This window comes from Triturus cristatus, chromosome 7 (genome assembly GCF_964204655.1).
Source record: "Triturus cristatus chromosome 7, aTriCri1.1, whole genome shotgun sequence".
Lineage (NCBI taxonomy): Eukaryota > Metazoa > Chordata > Amphibia > Caudata > Salamandridae > Triturus > Triturus cristatus.
Window position 1 is genome coordinate 1,854,646,915 of NC_140590.1, and position 14,246 is coordinate 1,854,661,160.

General features: G+C 49.5%; 1 protein-coding gene across 1 annotated transcript in view; it reads right to left on the minus strand.

Moving 5' to 3' along the window:
• The window catches only part of LOC146813457 (uncharacterized), a 123,604-nt gene that overhangs the window by 13,893 nt on the left and 95,465 nt on the right, over window positions 1-14,246 (minus strand). Inside the window, exon 6 of the mRNA XM_085620218.1 lies at window positions 6,242-6,352. Coding sequence (XP_085476344.1) covers window positions 6,242-6,352 — 111 coding nt within the window. The remainder of the gene's footprint in view (window positions 1-6,241; window positions 6,353-14,246) is intronic.

The window sequence follows — 14,246 nt, forward strand, 5'->3', positions numbered from 1 at the left end:
GCTTGTTAAGAGGCAAAGGTTTTGCTATGGTCTGAGCGCCAGCCAAATTTTTCACTAAGCTAAACAATGTCTTTGGACGGTTAGTAGCATTGTTAATGGTGACACAGGTGTACGCAGCACGCGAGGATTTGCATAGGTCATGGTAAATTTTTAAAGAGTTTTTGTATGCCATTTTCAAATCTGGAGCATAGTTTCGCCGCCATTTTCTTTCTAATGCTTTGCATTTAGATTTTTCGACCCTAAGGCTGTCAGTAAACCAAGGCGCAGGGGGGTGGTGATAGGTTGATTTTTTCTTGACAGGAGGAAGGCATACTTCAACAGCATGGGACAGCCAATTTTGGATGTTTTTAGCAGAGACAGGTACCTGCATAGTAACGGAGGGAGTATTTTCCCTTAGTAGGTTGTTCAGAGCGTTAGTATCAACTTTTTTCCAGTCCCTAGTAAAAAACATGGACTGTGGGAGGACTGGGAGAGAGCTATCAGGGGCCTGAATTTGAAATTTCAGTAGGAAATGGTCCGACCAAAAAACAGGTAACGCTGGTTCGCACACAATAGATGTAACATTAGAGAAAATAGGATCTAAGAGATGGCCGGCTTTATGAGTAGGGCCAGAATTACAGAGAAACAGATTCATAGCTAGGAGATCGGAAATGAGATTGGAGCATGTGACGTTGGTAGTGTCTTCCAAATGGAGATTTAGATCTCCAAGTAGGGAGAAATTAGAGGAGGTCAAAAGAAGAGAAGAAACCAAACCAGGCAAAGAGGACGACCACAATGAGGAGGAACCAGGAGGTCGATAAAGCAAAAGCCCTGAAAAGGAAAAATTGGGAGTAAGTATGAGTTTAAATCGTGCGGCTTCACAATTAGGAAGGTTGACAGATTCTAAGTTGCTTTGAAAGGAATGTTTATAAATAACTGCAATTCCCCCGCCCAACCCAGTGGTTCGATCCAATCTAGCGATGGCATAATTGGAGGGAAGGGCAGCAGCTATATCTGGCCCAGAACTGTTGTGAAGCCAAGTCTCGGTCAAAAAAAAGGCGTCTGGTGAATCTTCCAGAAGGAGATCAAAGATGAAGTTTCTGTGCTTAGGGAGGGAACGGCAGTTTAAGCTTAGGAAGCGAAACTTAGGAACAGTGTTATCAGATAACGTGGCTGTACGTTCAGTAAACTCCAAGGAGTGGGTCAAGGAGAAGGAGCAGTGCGCCCCCAAACAGGTGAAAGTGCGAGCATCGTCAACAGCTAAAAGAGCACAATCAGTAAGACAGGCCGGTCGTAAAGCAAGGAGTTGAGATGAGGAGTAAACTAATCGTGGGGAGCCTAAAGAGGACAGAGGGGCAGGGGTTCTGGCCCCTGACCCCGGTCTGCCGCGGACGGGCGCAGACGGGCTTGCCTTTGGCGCGCCATTGGCGCGCCGCCGGCACGTCCGCTGTGCGCGTCCGCTGCGCGCGTCAGTAGGCATGCCTGATAAAGCCTGTTGAAGGATCACGTGTCCGCAAGGACAATGATGCCCCGCCTCCCTACAACAGACCAATGAAGGTTCTTCCGCGATCTCCCTCCACAACAAACGGGAAAGCCCGTGGTGGAACGGGGAGTGAGCGGATCGAGAAATGAACGAGTAATGTGCAAATTAGCAGTAGAGCAAAATAGCAGCAAAGCAAACTAAAAACACATTATGGATATTTCATTTAAAAGCGATACACGAATTAAAAATGAGGACTACACATATACAGGATACTAACTTTCCAGCGAGCGTTCCCTTCTGCTCTAAAACCACCATACACAAACCTACACCACTCCCCGCGCACAGGAACTGGAGCAAGGTCATCAAAGAACACCTCAACCACGTTCCCCCCCCCCCCCGGCCACGCCGGACGTCCACTCTGCAGCCTACAGACTCCACAGATGGATCACTGACTGCGCAGACAAGCTCACTCCCCTCCAAAACTCTGACAAATTGTGCCCCATGAATGCCACCTGGTTCACCACCGACCTCCGAGAATCCAGACGCACCTGCAGATGTCTCAAGAAAGTCTGGAGAAACAGCAAAACCCCGGAAGCACGGACCAGCTACAAGAATGCCATGACAGAATACCACTGGATTCAAGCAAGCCTGGCTGAAGACGGCTGAAATGCCAGAAACCGGTCCTAGGAAGCTTGTTTCCGGTCCAGGGAAGACATGGCTTGGCAGTTCGGGATGGACTGTTCCCATGAGGCACAGGGTCAGACTGATTTGCATATGGCCATGTCTGAACTGGGGTGGCAGAGTGGGCTAAAGAATGGTGATGGCTCAAACCCAGATCTGTTGACTGGGTGTGAGTGTTTGATTGGTTCTGATGCTCCGTCCATCACCACCCTCTTTTGTACCGCTTTGTTCGCCATAAGTTGGCAGGGTATGCTCAGACGTGAGTCCCTTGCTCACTTTGCCACTGGATTCAAGCAAGCCTGGCTGAAGACGGCTGAAATGCCAGAAACCGGTCCTAGGAAGCTTGTTTCCGGTCCAGGGAAGACATGGCTTGGCAGTTCGGGATGGACTGTTCCCATGAGGCACAGGGTCAGACTGATTTGCATATGGCCATGTCTGAACTGGGGTGGCAGAGTGGGCTAAAGAATGGTGATGGATCAAACCCAGATCTGTTGACTGGGTGTGAGTGTTTGATTGGTTCTGATGCTCCGTCCATCACCACCCCCTTTTGTACCGCTTTGTTCGCCATAAGTTGGCAGGGTATGCTCAGACGTGAGTCCCTTGCTCACTTTGCCACTGGATTCAAGCAAGCCTGGCTGAAGACGGCTGAAATGCCAGAAACCGGTCCTAGGAAGCTTGTTTCCGGTCCAGGGAAGACATGGCTTGGCAGTTCGGGATGGACTGTTCCCATGAGGCACAGGGTCAGACTGATTTGCATATGGCCATGTCTGAACTGGGGTGGCAGAGTGGGCTAAAGAATGGTGATGGATCAAACCCAGATCTGTTGACTGGGTGTGAGTGTTTGATTGGTTCTGATGCTCCGTCCATCACCACCCCCTTTTGTACCGCTTTGTTCGCCATAGGTTGGAAGGGTATGCTCAGACGTGAGTCCCTTGCTCACTTTGCCACTGGATTCAAGCAAGCCTGGCTGAAGACGGCTGAAATGCCAGAAACCGGTCCTAGGAAGCTTGTTTCCGGTCCAGGGAAGACATGGCTTGGCAGTTCGGGCTGGACTGTTCCCTTGAGGCACAGGGTCAGACTGACTTGCATATGGCTATGTCTGAACTGGGGTGGCAGAGTGGGCTAAAGAATGGTGATGGATCAAACCCAGATCTGTTGACTGGGTGTGAGTGTTTGATTGGTTCTGATGCTCCGTCCATCACCACCCCCTTTTGTACAGAATACCACCAACGCTTCAGATCCACCAAAAGGAACTTCATCCGGGACAAGATCCTCACAACTCCAGCAACTCGAAGGAGCTCTTCAGCATCATACAGGAATTCACCAGACCCCCTAGCGAAGCCTTAGACCTCACGCGCTCCCAGGACCTCTGCAACAAAGTCGGCATCTACGTCCATCTACTGATCAAGCCCATCTATGACAACTTCAATGAACGGACACTAGACATCGAAACCTCACCTACCTCCAGCAACGCCAGCCAGCCTACCGTCTCCGCCTGGACCCCAGTCACTACAGAAGACACCGCCATGACCAAGAAGAGCATTCACTCAGGAGTCCCCACGGACCTCTGCCCGCCGCACATCTTCCACAGAGCCACCGCCACCATAGCACCCGAACTACGATGCACAACCAACTCCACCTCCGAAACCGGCACATTCCCCGACAACTGGAATTGCACATAAGTCAAGCCCCTCCTCAAAAAGCCCCCTGCTGACCCGACGGACCTCAAAAACTACAGACCTATCGCAGCGAAAGTAACAGAGAAGATAGTCAACATCCAGCTCATGAACTTCCTCGAAGCCAACCCCATCCTCGACTCTGCCCAATCCGGATTCCGCAGGAACCACTGCACAGAGACAGCCCCCCTAGCCGCCACAGACGACATCCACACTCTCCTCGACCAGGGCCACATGGCTTCCCTCACCCTACTAGACTTCTCTGCAGCCTTCAAAACCATCACCCACCACACACTCACCGCCAGATTCCACGACGCCGGCATATAAGGAACCGTCCACGACTGGCTCTGCTCCTTCCTCACCGACAGAAACCAAAGAATCAGACTCCTGCCCTTCCTCTCCAAACCCACAGAGATCAGCTGCAGAGTACCCCAAGGATCATCGCTTAGTCCCACGCTTTTCAACATCTACATGGCCCACCTCGCCACCATCGTCAGACCGCATGGACTCAGTATAGTATCCTATGCCGACAACACCCAGCTCATCCTCTCCCTCACCAAGGAACCGGACACCACCAGGCTCAGCATCGGGGAAGGAATGAAATACGTTGCCTCCTGGATGAGCAGCAGCTGCCAGAAGCTCAACTCGGAGAAGACAGAGGTCCTCATTCTTGGACCCACCCCCTCCACATGGGACAACACCTGGTGGCCCACAGCCCTCGGCAACCCTCCCACACCTACGGACCAAGCCCGCAACCTCGGCATCATACTCGACTCATCGCTCAGCATGACCCAACAGGTCTCCTCTGCGTGCTTCAACACCCTCTGCATTCTACGCAGGACCATCAAATGGATCCCTCCTGAATCCAAAAAGACCGACACACACGCACTCATAACCAGCAGACTGGACTACGGAAACGCCCCCTATGCAGGAATCAACAAATCCCTGCTCCGAAAAACTCCAGAGCATCCAGAACACCGCTGCCAGACTCATCCTCGGCATCCCACAACAAGACCACATCACCCAGCACCAACGAGACCTCCATTAGCTCCCCGTCGAGAAGAGAGTGATGGATGCCAGTACCTCAATGAAAGACTCTCCTTCTATGCACCAAAGAGAAGCCTCCGCAACGCCGACCTCGCCCTGGCCGAAACCCCTTGCATCCGCAGAGCCAGACCAGGTGGAAGAGCATACTCCTACATCGGGGCAAAGACCTGGAACATACTCCAGCTCAGCATGAGACGTTCCCCCACTCTGCATGCCTTCAGAAAGAGCCTCAAGACCTGGCTCTTTGGTTAAAACGTTACTGCATGATTTCCCCCTCCCCCCCCCCCTCCCCGAGACCCTCATGGGTGAGTAGCACGCTTCACAAATCCCCGATTGATTGACTGATTGTAAAAATGTAGCATTGAAGTATGTTCACTATGTTATTTGAATTGTTTTTTTGTATAGTGCTAACACAGACACACAGGTGCTTCAGGGCACTTGCAAAGGAGGAAAGTGGAGAGAAGAGGTAGAAGACTTTTACTGAGTTAAGTCAATACGTTTGTCCAAAGTTGTGACTTATAGAAGTGTTGCTCAAATCTGAGGCTGAGGTAAGACGCTCCAGAGGGTTGAGCAGGAATCTACCTCCCAAAATATTTGAATCTGGATTAGAGAAGAGAGTGACAGTTCTTAAAAGCCAGCATCTGGGTCTGTCTGGCTGGTATGGAAGCAAGTGTTCGAGTGTTCGGAAAGGGACTTTAGCAAACCTTGGTTCAAAACTTTATGTACAGACTAAAGGGTTTAGAATCCGGCTCTTTTTTTCATCAGCAGCCAGAAGAGTGATATCACTGCAGGAGGCTTGAGATTGGATAGGTTTTAGCCGGCAAGCACACTTTGGTCCGCTCTGGAGTCTGTTCATCGTTTTGACATGGGCACATCCATAGATTACAGTTCAAGGTAGAAGGACAGGAGCATTTGGTGGTGAGCTAGTCTGCCAGAATTCTAAGACCTACATGAACACTACAAAGATTGATCCAAGCTATGGCCTTTCTTGATTGAGTAGATTACGCAGGAAAATATAGCCCTCTGAAGGGTAGCACTACATGAATACTTACCAGTGTCACAAGACATTATTGCACAATTAAGTTAAAAATCTGAATTGAATGTAATAGATCATGTTATATCTCGGTTGAGCAACTGGCTAGGGCAGCTTTGGCCCCAAAAAGGGGAACACTGTTTGAACACACTGCGAATAAATAATAAGGAGCTAAGCAGGTTCACAAAAGAGGAAATGGAAATCTAAAAGAACCTTGAAAGTACAAATACTGTAATAAAAAAAAGATTTCAATAACATGTGCACCACTGGGGTGATAAATGCCAGAAAATGTTTGTGTGTGGCTCTTGCATCTTGCAGAGGACATAGGCTCTTTGAATTCACCTGGGAAATGCCTAATTCGGTCTCTGGACTCAGATTCCTGAAGGTCCACTGAGCGGGTCATTCCATCGTCTTTAATCACAAACGACACAATCTGTTCGTTTGCCTCAGGAGCTATAGAAGAAAAACAATGGGCATTATAAGCATCTCCGGAGGTCTTGCACACCTGCACGCTCCACCTACAGCTTCCCACTCATTATCAGAAATGTAGATTATTCCTAGACAGCGCTTTTCTTGTAGTGCTCAAGTATACAGAAGATTTAAGAGGCGTACGAGCATTCTTACCATCGACTAATATTTTTTATTGAGAGTTCATACAAATTACAAAGCTACAGAATTGTCAACTAAAATGCATATAACGAACTCAGAATATTCAAGTTATTTTGCCAATAGGCGATGTAAAAAAGAAAAAACTACAGCATTACATATCAGGAATAAATACCATATTAAGTGCAAAGTGCTAGACATTTAGAGGTAAACATATCTCATCAATCTTTTACAAAGCTGCAGAATTGTCAAGTAAAGTGCATAGTGCGAACAACTCAGAATATTCAAGTTACTCTGCCACTAGTCAATGGAGAAAGAAAACCTACAGCATTACATAGCAAGAATAAATACTACATATAGTGCAGAGTGCTAAACATTTAGAGGTAAACATATCTCATCAATCTTTCACATCTCCCTGTTACAGAGAATAGATACCATATAAAGTGCAAAGTGCTAAACATTAAGGTATAACCATAACCTAACAATTTTTCCCATTGCCTTGTTGCAGAGAAGAGACATGGCAGTCATAAAATACAATTACAAATCAGAGTTAGATTAAAGTGCAGAGTACCAAGTGCTAAATATAGAATATTAGGCATGGACATAATTAGATGTTCTTTCAATAACTCTATTGCAACCCAAAAAAAAAAAGGGGGGGGGCAGACATGTAGTATAAAACTAAAGGATATATAAAGTGCCTATAAAAGAATGGTAAGGTAAGAGAAGGTTGGGAAGAAGACCTTGCAGACTGGGCTTAGCTATTCAAATTGCCGCTCTGTCGTCTCTTTATTGATATTATAAATTCAAAAGCAGTTTTCCCCATCTGTAACTTATAACCCTAGTAAACTCCAGCGTTTCTCGTACTTTTTTATTGAGCCTGATCTTGGTGCATATTTTTTTTCCAATTCTTTGGTTTTACTTAGTTTCACTCTCCATGCCTGAAAAGAGGGTACCATATTGGATCGCCAGCATTGTAGAATTAAAGATCTTGCTACCAATGCTGCGATGTATAGGCATTCCTCTTGTGAAGTAATATCGGGGGAACAGCCCAGAACTGCAATCGACGCATCAATGGAAACGGAAGGGTCTAAGGTGGTTCTAAGATAAAGTTCAATTCCTTCCCAGAGACCGCTGATTTTTGGACATTCCCAGATAATATGCGACCAGATGCCACCACCCTCTTTTGTGCAGAGGAAACACCTGTCCTCTATTTGTGGGTCTATCTTGTGAAGAAAAGAAGGAGTGCTATAGATCAGCCATATTGAGTAGAATTGCAGACGCTTAAAATTTGCGCCTCTAAGTGTTGATGCGTTAAGGGTGTTAATTCTGTTCCAGGTTGACATGGAGACCTGCATCCCTTCCCTTTTCCACCATCTATCATGGATTTTATCATATGGCAAGGGAGGTTTGTTTTCATCAAAGATTTTCACCCAGGCGCTAATCCTCCGTTGGGTCGGGGAATCAAAGGCTTCACTGATATTTGCTCTAGCGGAAGTATTTTTTATATCGAATTTTTCCAACATGGGCTTTATTCTAATAAATGACCAATTTAATATTGTTTTAGAGTGCGAGAGCCGCATTTCGATCTCTGGCCATTGCTTCCAAGAGTTAACTATAATAAAATCTCCAATTTGTACGTACCCATATTCTTCCCATTTTTTTTTTTTAGAATACTAGTCTCTAAAAAACATCTTTCCCCCGTAAAAAAATGGGACAGCCTAGTTGAGCTATTAAATCTTGGAATACTAAAAAATGTTAACAACTCAGATTTTGGCTTAGGTACCCATTGGAGATTCTTCTATCGAACTTTCTTAGGGTACTTAGTTATTCTTGTAGGATCAACAATATTATGTTCTTCTAAGATCTTTTTCATAAAGAAATTGTTTGCCTTCTGAGGATCCAAAAAGAAAAATCTAAAACTATGATGTGCAAAAGTCGCCGGGTAATAATTCCTAATATTTGGAAGGGACAACCCCCCTTCTGCAACAGGGTGCCTTAAAGTGCTAAGTGCCAGTCTCGGTATCTTATTCGACCATAAAAAGGAGGAAAACATGCTATCTATCTTTTTTTAAAAAGCTGCTTGTAGCACATGGAGCTGCGCTAAAAAGAAAATGAAATAGTGGAAGGATAGACATATGGATTAGTGCCACACGACCGAATATTAAAAGTGGGAGCTGATTTAATCGTGCTAGCAGGCGTTTCACTTTTTTCAGCAACGGGGTATAGTTTAACTGGAATAGATCTTCTACTTTCTCCGTCACAAAGATCCCCAAGTATCTTTTTGGGCGAGTGTTGTATACCGGCCTGAATTCTGGCAATAGAGAGTCTATCGCACAGTTGCACAATATGATTTCTGTTTTGGACTTGTTTATTTTATAACCACCTATTGCTTGGAAATCTGAGAAAATCCTCATGAATTCCTCCTGGGTGTCTGTTTTTGAGTTCAAAAATGACCATCGACTAATATGAAAAGTAGCCTGCGATCCCCCTATCAGAGGCACACATTTCAGACTGAGAACAATATTCGTTTTATTCCCAATATTTTATTTTTGAGAGATTGATTGGAAAGAGAAAGTGAGACAATTCAGTCAACGTCTCACATCAAAGCGTACAACCTGCAAATATCATGAACATGGAAACAGCTGACTGTTGAGCGCCAAGATATTGTGAGACTGTTGACTGTATCAGAAGGAAGACACCAGATGTATTTCTGTAACAAAGAAAGGAGGAGAGCTCTCGAAGGAGAGTTTAGTCAGGGAAGCAATGGTGAAGGGACGTCCCCGATGGCATATTGAGATCTCGGAACTCTGGAATACTGCTGCTTGAGTTACAACGCACAAAATAAAGGAAGTGGTGTCCTTTGATCCACTGGCTTACGCGAGCCACACATTTCTGTGGCCTCTGCTCGAGATAAAGAAACTCAGGAAATGAGCCAGCGACTTGAAAATAAACCAATAAACGGACACTGCTGGGGTGAAAGAGCCAGTCTTAAGATGCTTGCCATGCAAATGCACAAAAACAATTTCTAAAATCCATGTAATCGAGAGCCCTAATATACTCCAGACACTGAACCTGAATAGGGTGGGATTTTGATATGTAGGTACGAAGCCACAGTCATGAAGTTCTGACACTGGCACAGTGTTCTGTGATCCTACATCAATCAGCCAGTCATCCCGATAGTGACACACCTGGAACGGATATGATGGCCCGTGGTGGAAGATGAAGAACTTCCTGATGACAAGATGAACTAGAAAATGCAGGTAGGTTTTGCAGGGATTATATCTTTAATGGCTGCTAAACTTGACATGTTTAAGATCTACAATCTCTCCTTCTGAGCAGAAATCAGCAGACACCTTCTCATATGGAGTGTTGGCACGAGAGCTCATCGCTAAGGAGAAGCATGAGCTCCACCTTAAAGAGACCACGGTGCAGGATCCCTCGCTGAGGCATTAGAGAGCATCGAGAATAATACCTTTTAAATGTTGCTATTACTCTGATGGCAAATTACATTGGATCTGGTGGACTTCCAATAAGGCAGTCTTTCAGAGAAGCAATTGGCCTTCAGAACATCTCTGCCCAGGGATGGGAGATGGGGGAGGAAAGGGTCCCGGTGTCAGAGAAGACATGGTAATATTAGAGGCAACAATGGTTCACCCTCAACGTTTGCCTCAAGATGTACTTCAAGGAAACTGAGCTAATGTCGACTGTGGCAGTAGCATCCGGCAGAGACACCGCATCCTCCCCCTCACAATGGCAATCAATCAATCAATCAATCAGTGAACTTGTAAAGCGCGCTACATACCCGTAGGGTCTCAAGGCGCTGGGGGGGGGGGGGGGTGCCGCTACTGCTCGAACAGCCAGGTCTTCAGCTTCTTCCTGAAGGAGAGGTGGTCTTGGGTCAGGCGCAGGTCGGACGGGAGGGAGTTCCAGGTCTTGGCGGCCAGGTAGGAGAAGGACCTTCCTCCTGTAGTTGCTCTGCGGATGCGGGGGACGGCGGCGAGGGCGTGGTTGGCTGATCGGAGGTGGCGTTTGGGAGCGTAGAAGTTGACTCGGTTGTTGAGGTAGCTCGGGCCTTGGTCGTGTAGGGCTTTGTGTGCGTGGGTGAGGAGGCGGAAGGTGATTCTCTTGTTGATGGGGAGCCAGTGAAGGTCTCTCAGATGTCCGGAGATGTGGCTGGATCGTGGGATGTCGAGGATGAGTCTGGCTGAGGCGTTTTGGATCCGCTGGAGTCTCTTCTGGAGCTTGGCGGTGGTCCCGGCGTAGAGGGCGTTGCCGTAGTCCAGTCGGCTGGTGACGAGGGCCTGGGTGACGGTCTTCCTGGTCTCTGTGGGGATCCACCAGAAGATCTTCCGTAGCATGCGTAGGATGTTGAAGCACGCCGAGGAGACGCTGTTGACTTGCCTGGTCATGGAGAGGGAGGAGTCCAGGATGAAGCCCAGGTTACGTGCATGGTCTGTCGGTTTGGGTGCGGTGCCCAGGGCGGGAGGCCACCAGGAGTCGTCCCAGGCGGAGGGAGAGGAGCCCAGGATGAGGACCTCCGTCTTGTCCGAGTTCAGTTTCAGGCGGCTGGTCGTCATCCATTCGGCTACCTCTTTCATCCCTTCGTGTAGGTTGGCTCTGGCGGCGGCGGGGTTGTTGGTCAGGGAGAGGATCAGCTGGGTGTCGTCGGCGTAGGAGATGATGCTGAGGTGGTGTTTGCGTACGATGGCCGCGAGGGGGCTCATGTAGACGTTGAAGAGGGTGGGGCTCAGGGATGATCCTTGGGGGACGCCGCAGATGACTTCGGAGGCCTCTGACTTGTAAGGTGGTAGGCGGACTCGCTGTGTTCTTCCGTCGAGGAAGGAGATGATCCATTCCAGCGCCTTGTCCTGGATTCCGATGTTGCTGAGGCGCCGTATTAGGGTGCGGTGGCAGACCGTGTCGAATGCCGCGGAGAGGTCTAGGAGGATGAGGGCCGCTGTTTCTCCATTGTCCATCAGGGCTCGGATGTCATCGGTGGCGGCGATGAGGGCGGTCTCGGTGCTGTGTTTGGCTCGGAAGCCGGACTGTGAGGGGTCGAGGGATCCGTTCGTCTCGAGGAAGGCGGCCATCTGCTTGTTGACGGTCTTCTCGATGACTTTGGCTGGAAACGGGAGAAGCGAGATGGGGCGGTAATTCTTGAGGTCGGTGGGGTCCGCTGTTGGTTTCTTGAGTAGAGCGCTGAGTTCGGCGTGTTTCCAGCTCTCGGGGAAGATGGCGGTGTCGAAGGATGTGTTGATGATGTCTCGCAGGTGGGGTGCGATGACAGCGTCGGCCTTGTTGAAGATGTGGTGGGGGCAGGGGTCGGTTGGTGATCCGGAGTGGATGGAGTTCATCGTGCGGATGGTGTCTTCTGTGCTGATCGGGGTCCAGGCGTGGAGGGTGGTGGTGGGGGGGGCTGGCTGGTCGGTCGTGGTGTGCGTTGGTTGGTTGTTGAAACTGCTGTGTATGTCCGCGATCTTGTTGTGGAAGTATGAAGCCAGGGAGTTGCAGAGGTCTTGCGAAGGGGTGATGTCGTTGTTTCCCGCGTTGGGGTTGGAAAGCTCTTTCACGATGTTGAAGAGTTCCTTGCTGTTGTGTGCGTTGTTGTCCAACCGGTCCTTGAATGCTGTTCTCTTGGCGGCGCGGATCAGCTGGTGGTGTTTCCGGGTGGCAAGTTTGTAGGAGGTCCTGTTGTCCGGTGTCGGATCCCTTTTCCAGACTTTCTCGAGGGCTCGGCAGTTCTTCTTGGAGCTCTTGAGTTCGTCGGTGAACCATGGGGCCTTCTTGCTGCCGGGTCTGCTAGGCGGGGTCCTCAGCGGGGCGAGTTCGTCCGCGCAGTTGCTGATCCACTTCGTGATGTTATCGGCGGCCTGGCTGGGGTTCGCTGAGCTGGCAGGAGGGTGTTGGCTCAGGGAGGTGGCGAGCTGGTCTGCTGTGATCTTGTTCCAGCTTCTGCGGGCGGTGTGTTGCTGGTGTTGGTGGGTCGTTGTTCTCTTGAAGGTGAAGTGGACGCAGCTGTGGTCCGTCCATTGAAGCTCTGTGGCGTGGCTGAAGTCGATGTCTGTGCTGGATGAGAAGACGGCGTCGAGTGTGTGTCCGGCGAGGTGGGTGGGGGTGGACACCAGTTGCTTGAGTCCCAGGTTGGCGAGGTTGTCGAGCAGGGTGCTGGTGTTGTGGTCGTTGTTGTTCTCCAGATGGAAGTTGAGGTCTCCCAGGAGGATGTAGTCAGCGGAGGGGAGGGCGTGCGGGCTGACGAAGTCGGCGATGTCGTCGCTGAATTGCGTGCGTGGTCCAGGGGGTCGGTAGATCAGGGTGCCTCTGAGGGTGGTGTTCGGGTTGGTGTGGATCTGGAAATGCAGGTGTTCGGCGCTGGTCAGGGTGTTGTCGGTGCTGGTCGTGAGGCGGATGGTGTTCCTGTGGATGATGGCGATGCCTCCTCCCATCTGGTTGGCGTTTCGGTCCCTCCGGACGATCTTGTAGCCCTCTGGGATAGCGATGGCGATGTCGGGAGCTGAAGAGGCGTTCATCCAGGTCTCCGTGAGGAAGGCAACGTCTGGGGCTGTGGTGTCGAGGAGGTTCCAGAGTTCGATGGCGTGTCTGTGGACGGAGCGGGTGTTGAGGAGGATGCACTTGAGGTGGGTGCTGCTGGAGTTCGACTTGGCGGGTGCTGGTGCGGGGCTGGTCCGGCTGCAGGAGAACTTGCAGGCGTGGCAGCTGAATGGTCCGTGGGTGCGTCTTGGAGTGGCTTGGTGGCATTCTGGGTGTCGGCCGGTGTTGAGAGCGGTGAGGGTGGCGGCTGAGTACGTCAGGCGGGTCGGTCGGGCTCTACGGGGGCCAGGGGTCCTGGCACTGGGCGCGGTCCAGGCGCGGACGGGCGCAGACGGGCTTACCTTTGGCGCGCCTTCGGCGCACAATCGGCGCGCCCGCTGCGCGTGACCGCTGCGCGTTCGCACGGTCGCCATTTAAGGCGAAGTGCGCGGGTGGGCGGGGCAGCTGGGAGGAGGGAGCGGGGAGGGTTACAGAAGCACGTCACTCGTCCAAAAGCCTTTTCATGGAGCTTCAGGGCTGGCCAAAAATTGTTACTGGAACATAGGACATTATCATGACCTGTTCATGTTTATGTTTAAAAAAACACAACCATTAAACGGCTCTCAGGCAGTCTTGATGTTTCAAAGTCACTGAGCAGAGCTTGCAAATGCAACCCCTTGGCCACGCATCGGGAGGGAGAAATCACAGCACACAGCGATGCAGATCCTACAGCCAGGGCCCGACTGGCGTACATGGCAAACCTTTCAATGGAAACTACATTTGGACTCTGCCCTAAACCATTTGTTGCACCCTCAAGAACATTGCAAAAACAGACAGGAATGGACAGGAACATGCACATGAGACGTCCATCTCAGTAATCAGAAAGAACTTAGTTGTCAATGATTGGCATTATGTTAAATTCATGGACTTACATATGATGCGCTTTAAACATCTGTAGTTTTGCCTAATGAAAAGTGTAATGTATGACGTTTATCAGACATCAGTCCGTATTCATAATTAACATTTCATTAGTAGCGTGTGAAACAACATAATGGGAGGGCGGGGTAATTTTTGTAAATGTTCAGGGGAGTCAGTGGGTGTGACCAGCTGTAATAACCGTGATTTAATGATCCGGGTTCGGCCCTTGTGGTCGACCACAGTTCGATATTTTGCATTGTGGGATGGGTAGTCAGTAAGTTGGAAGGGAAACTGC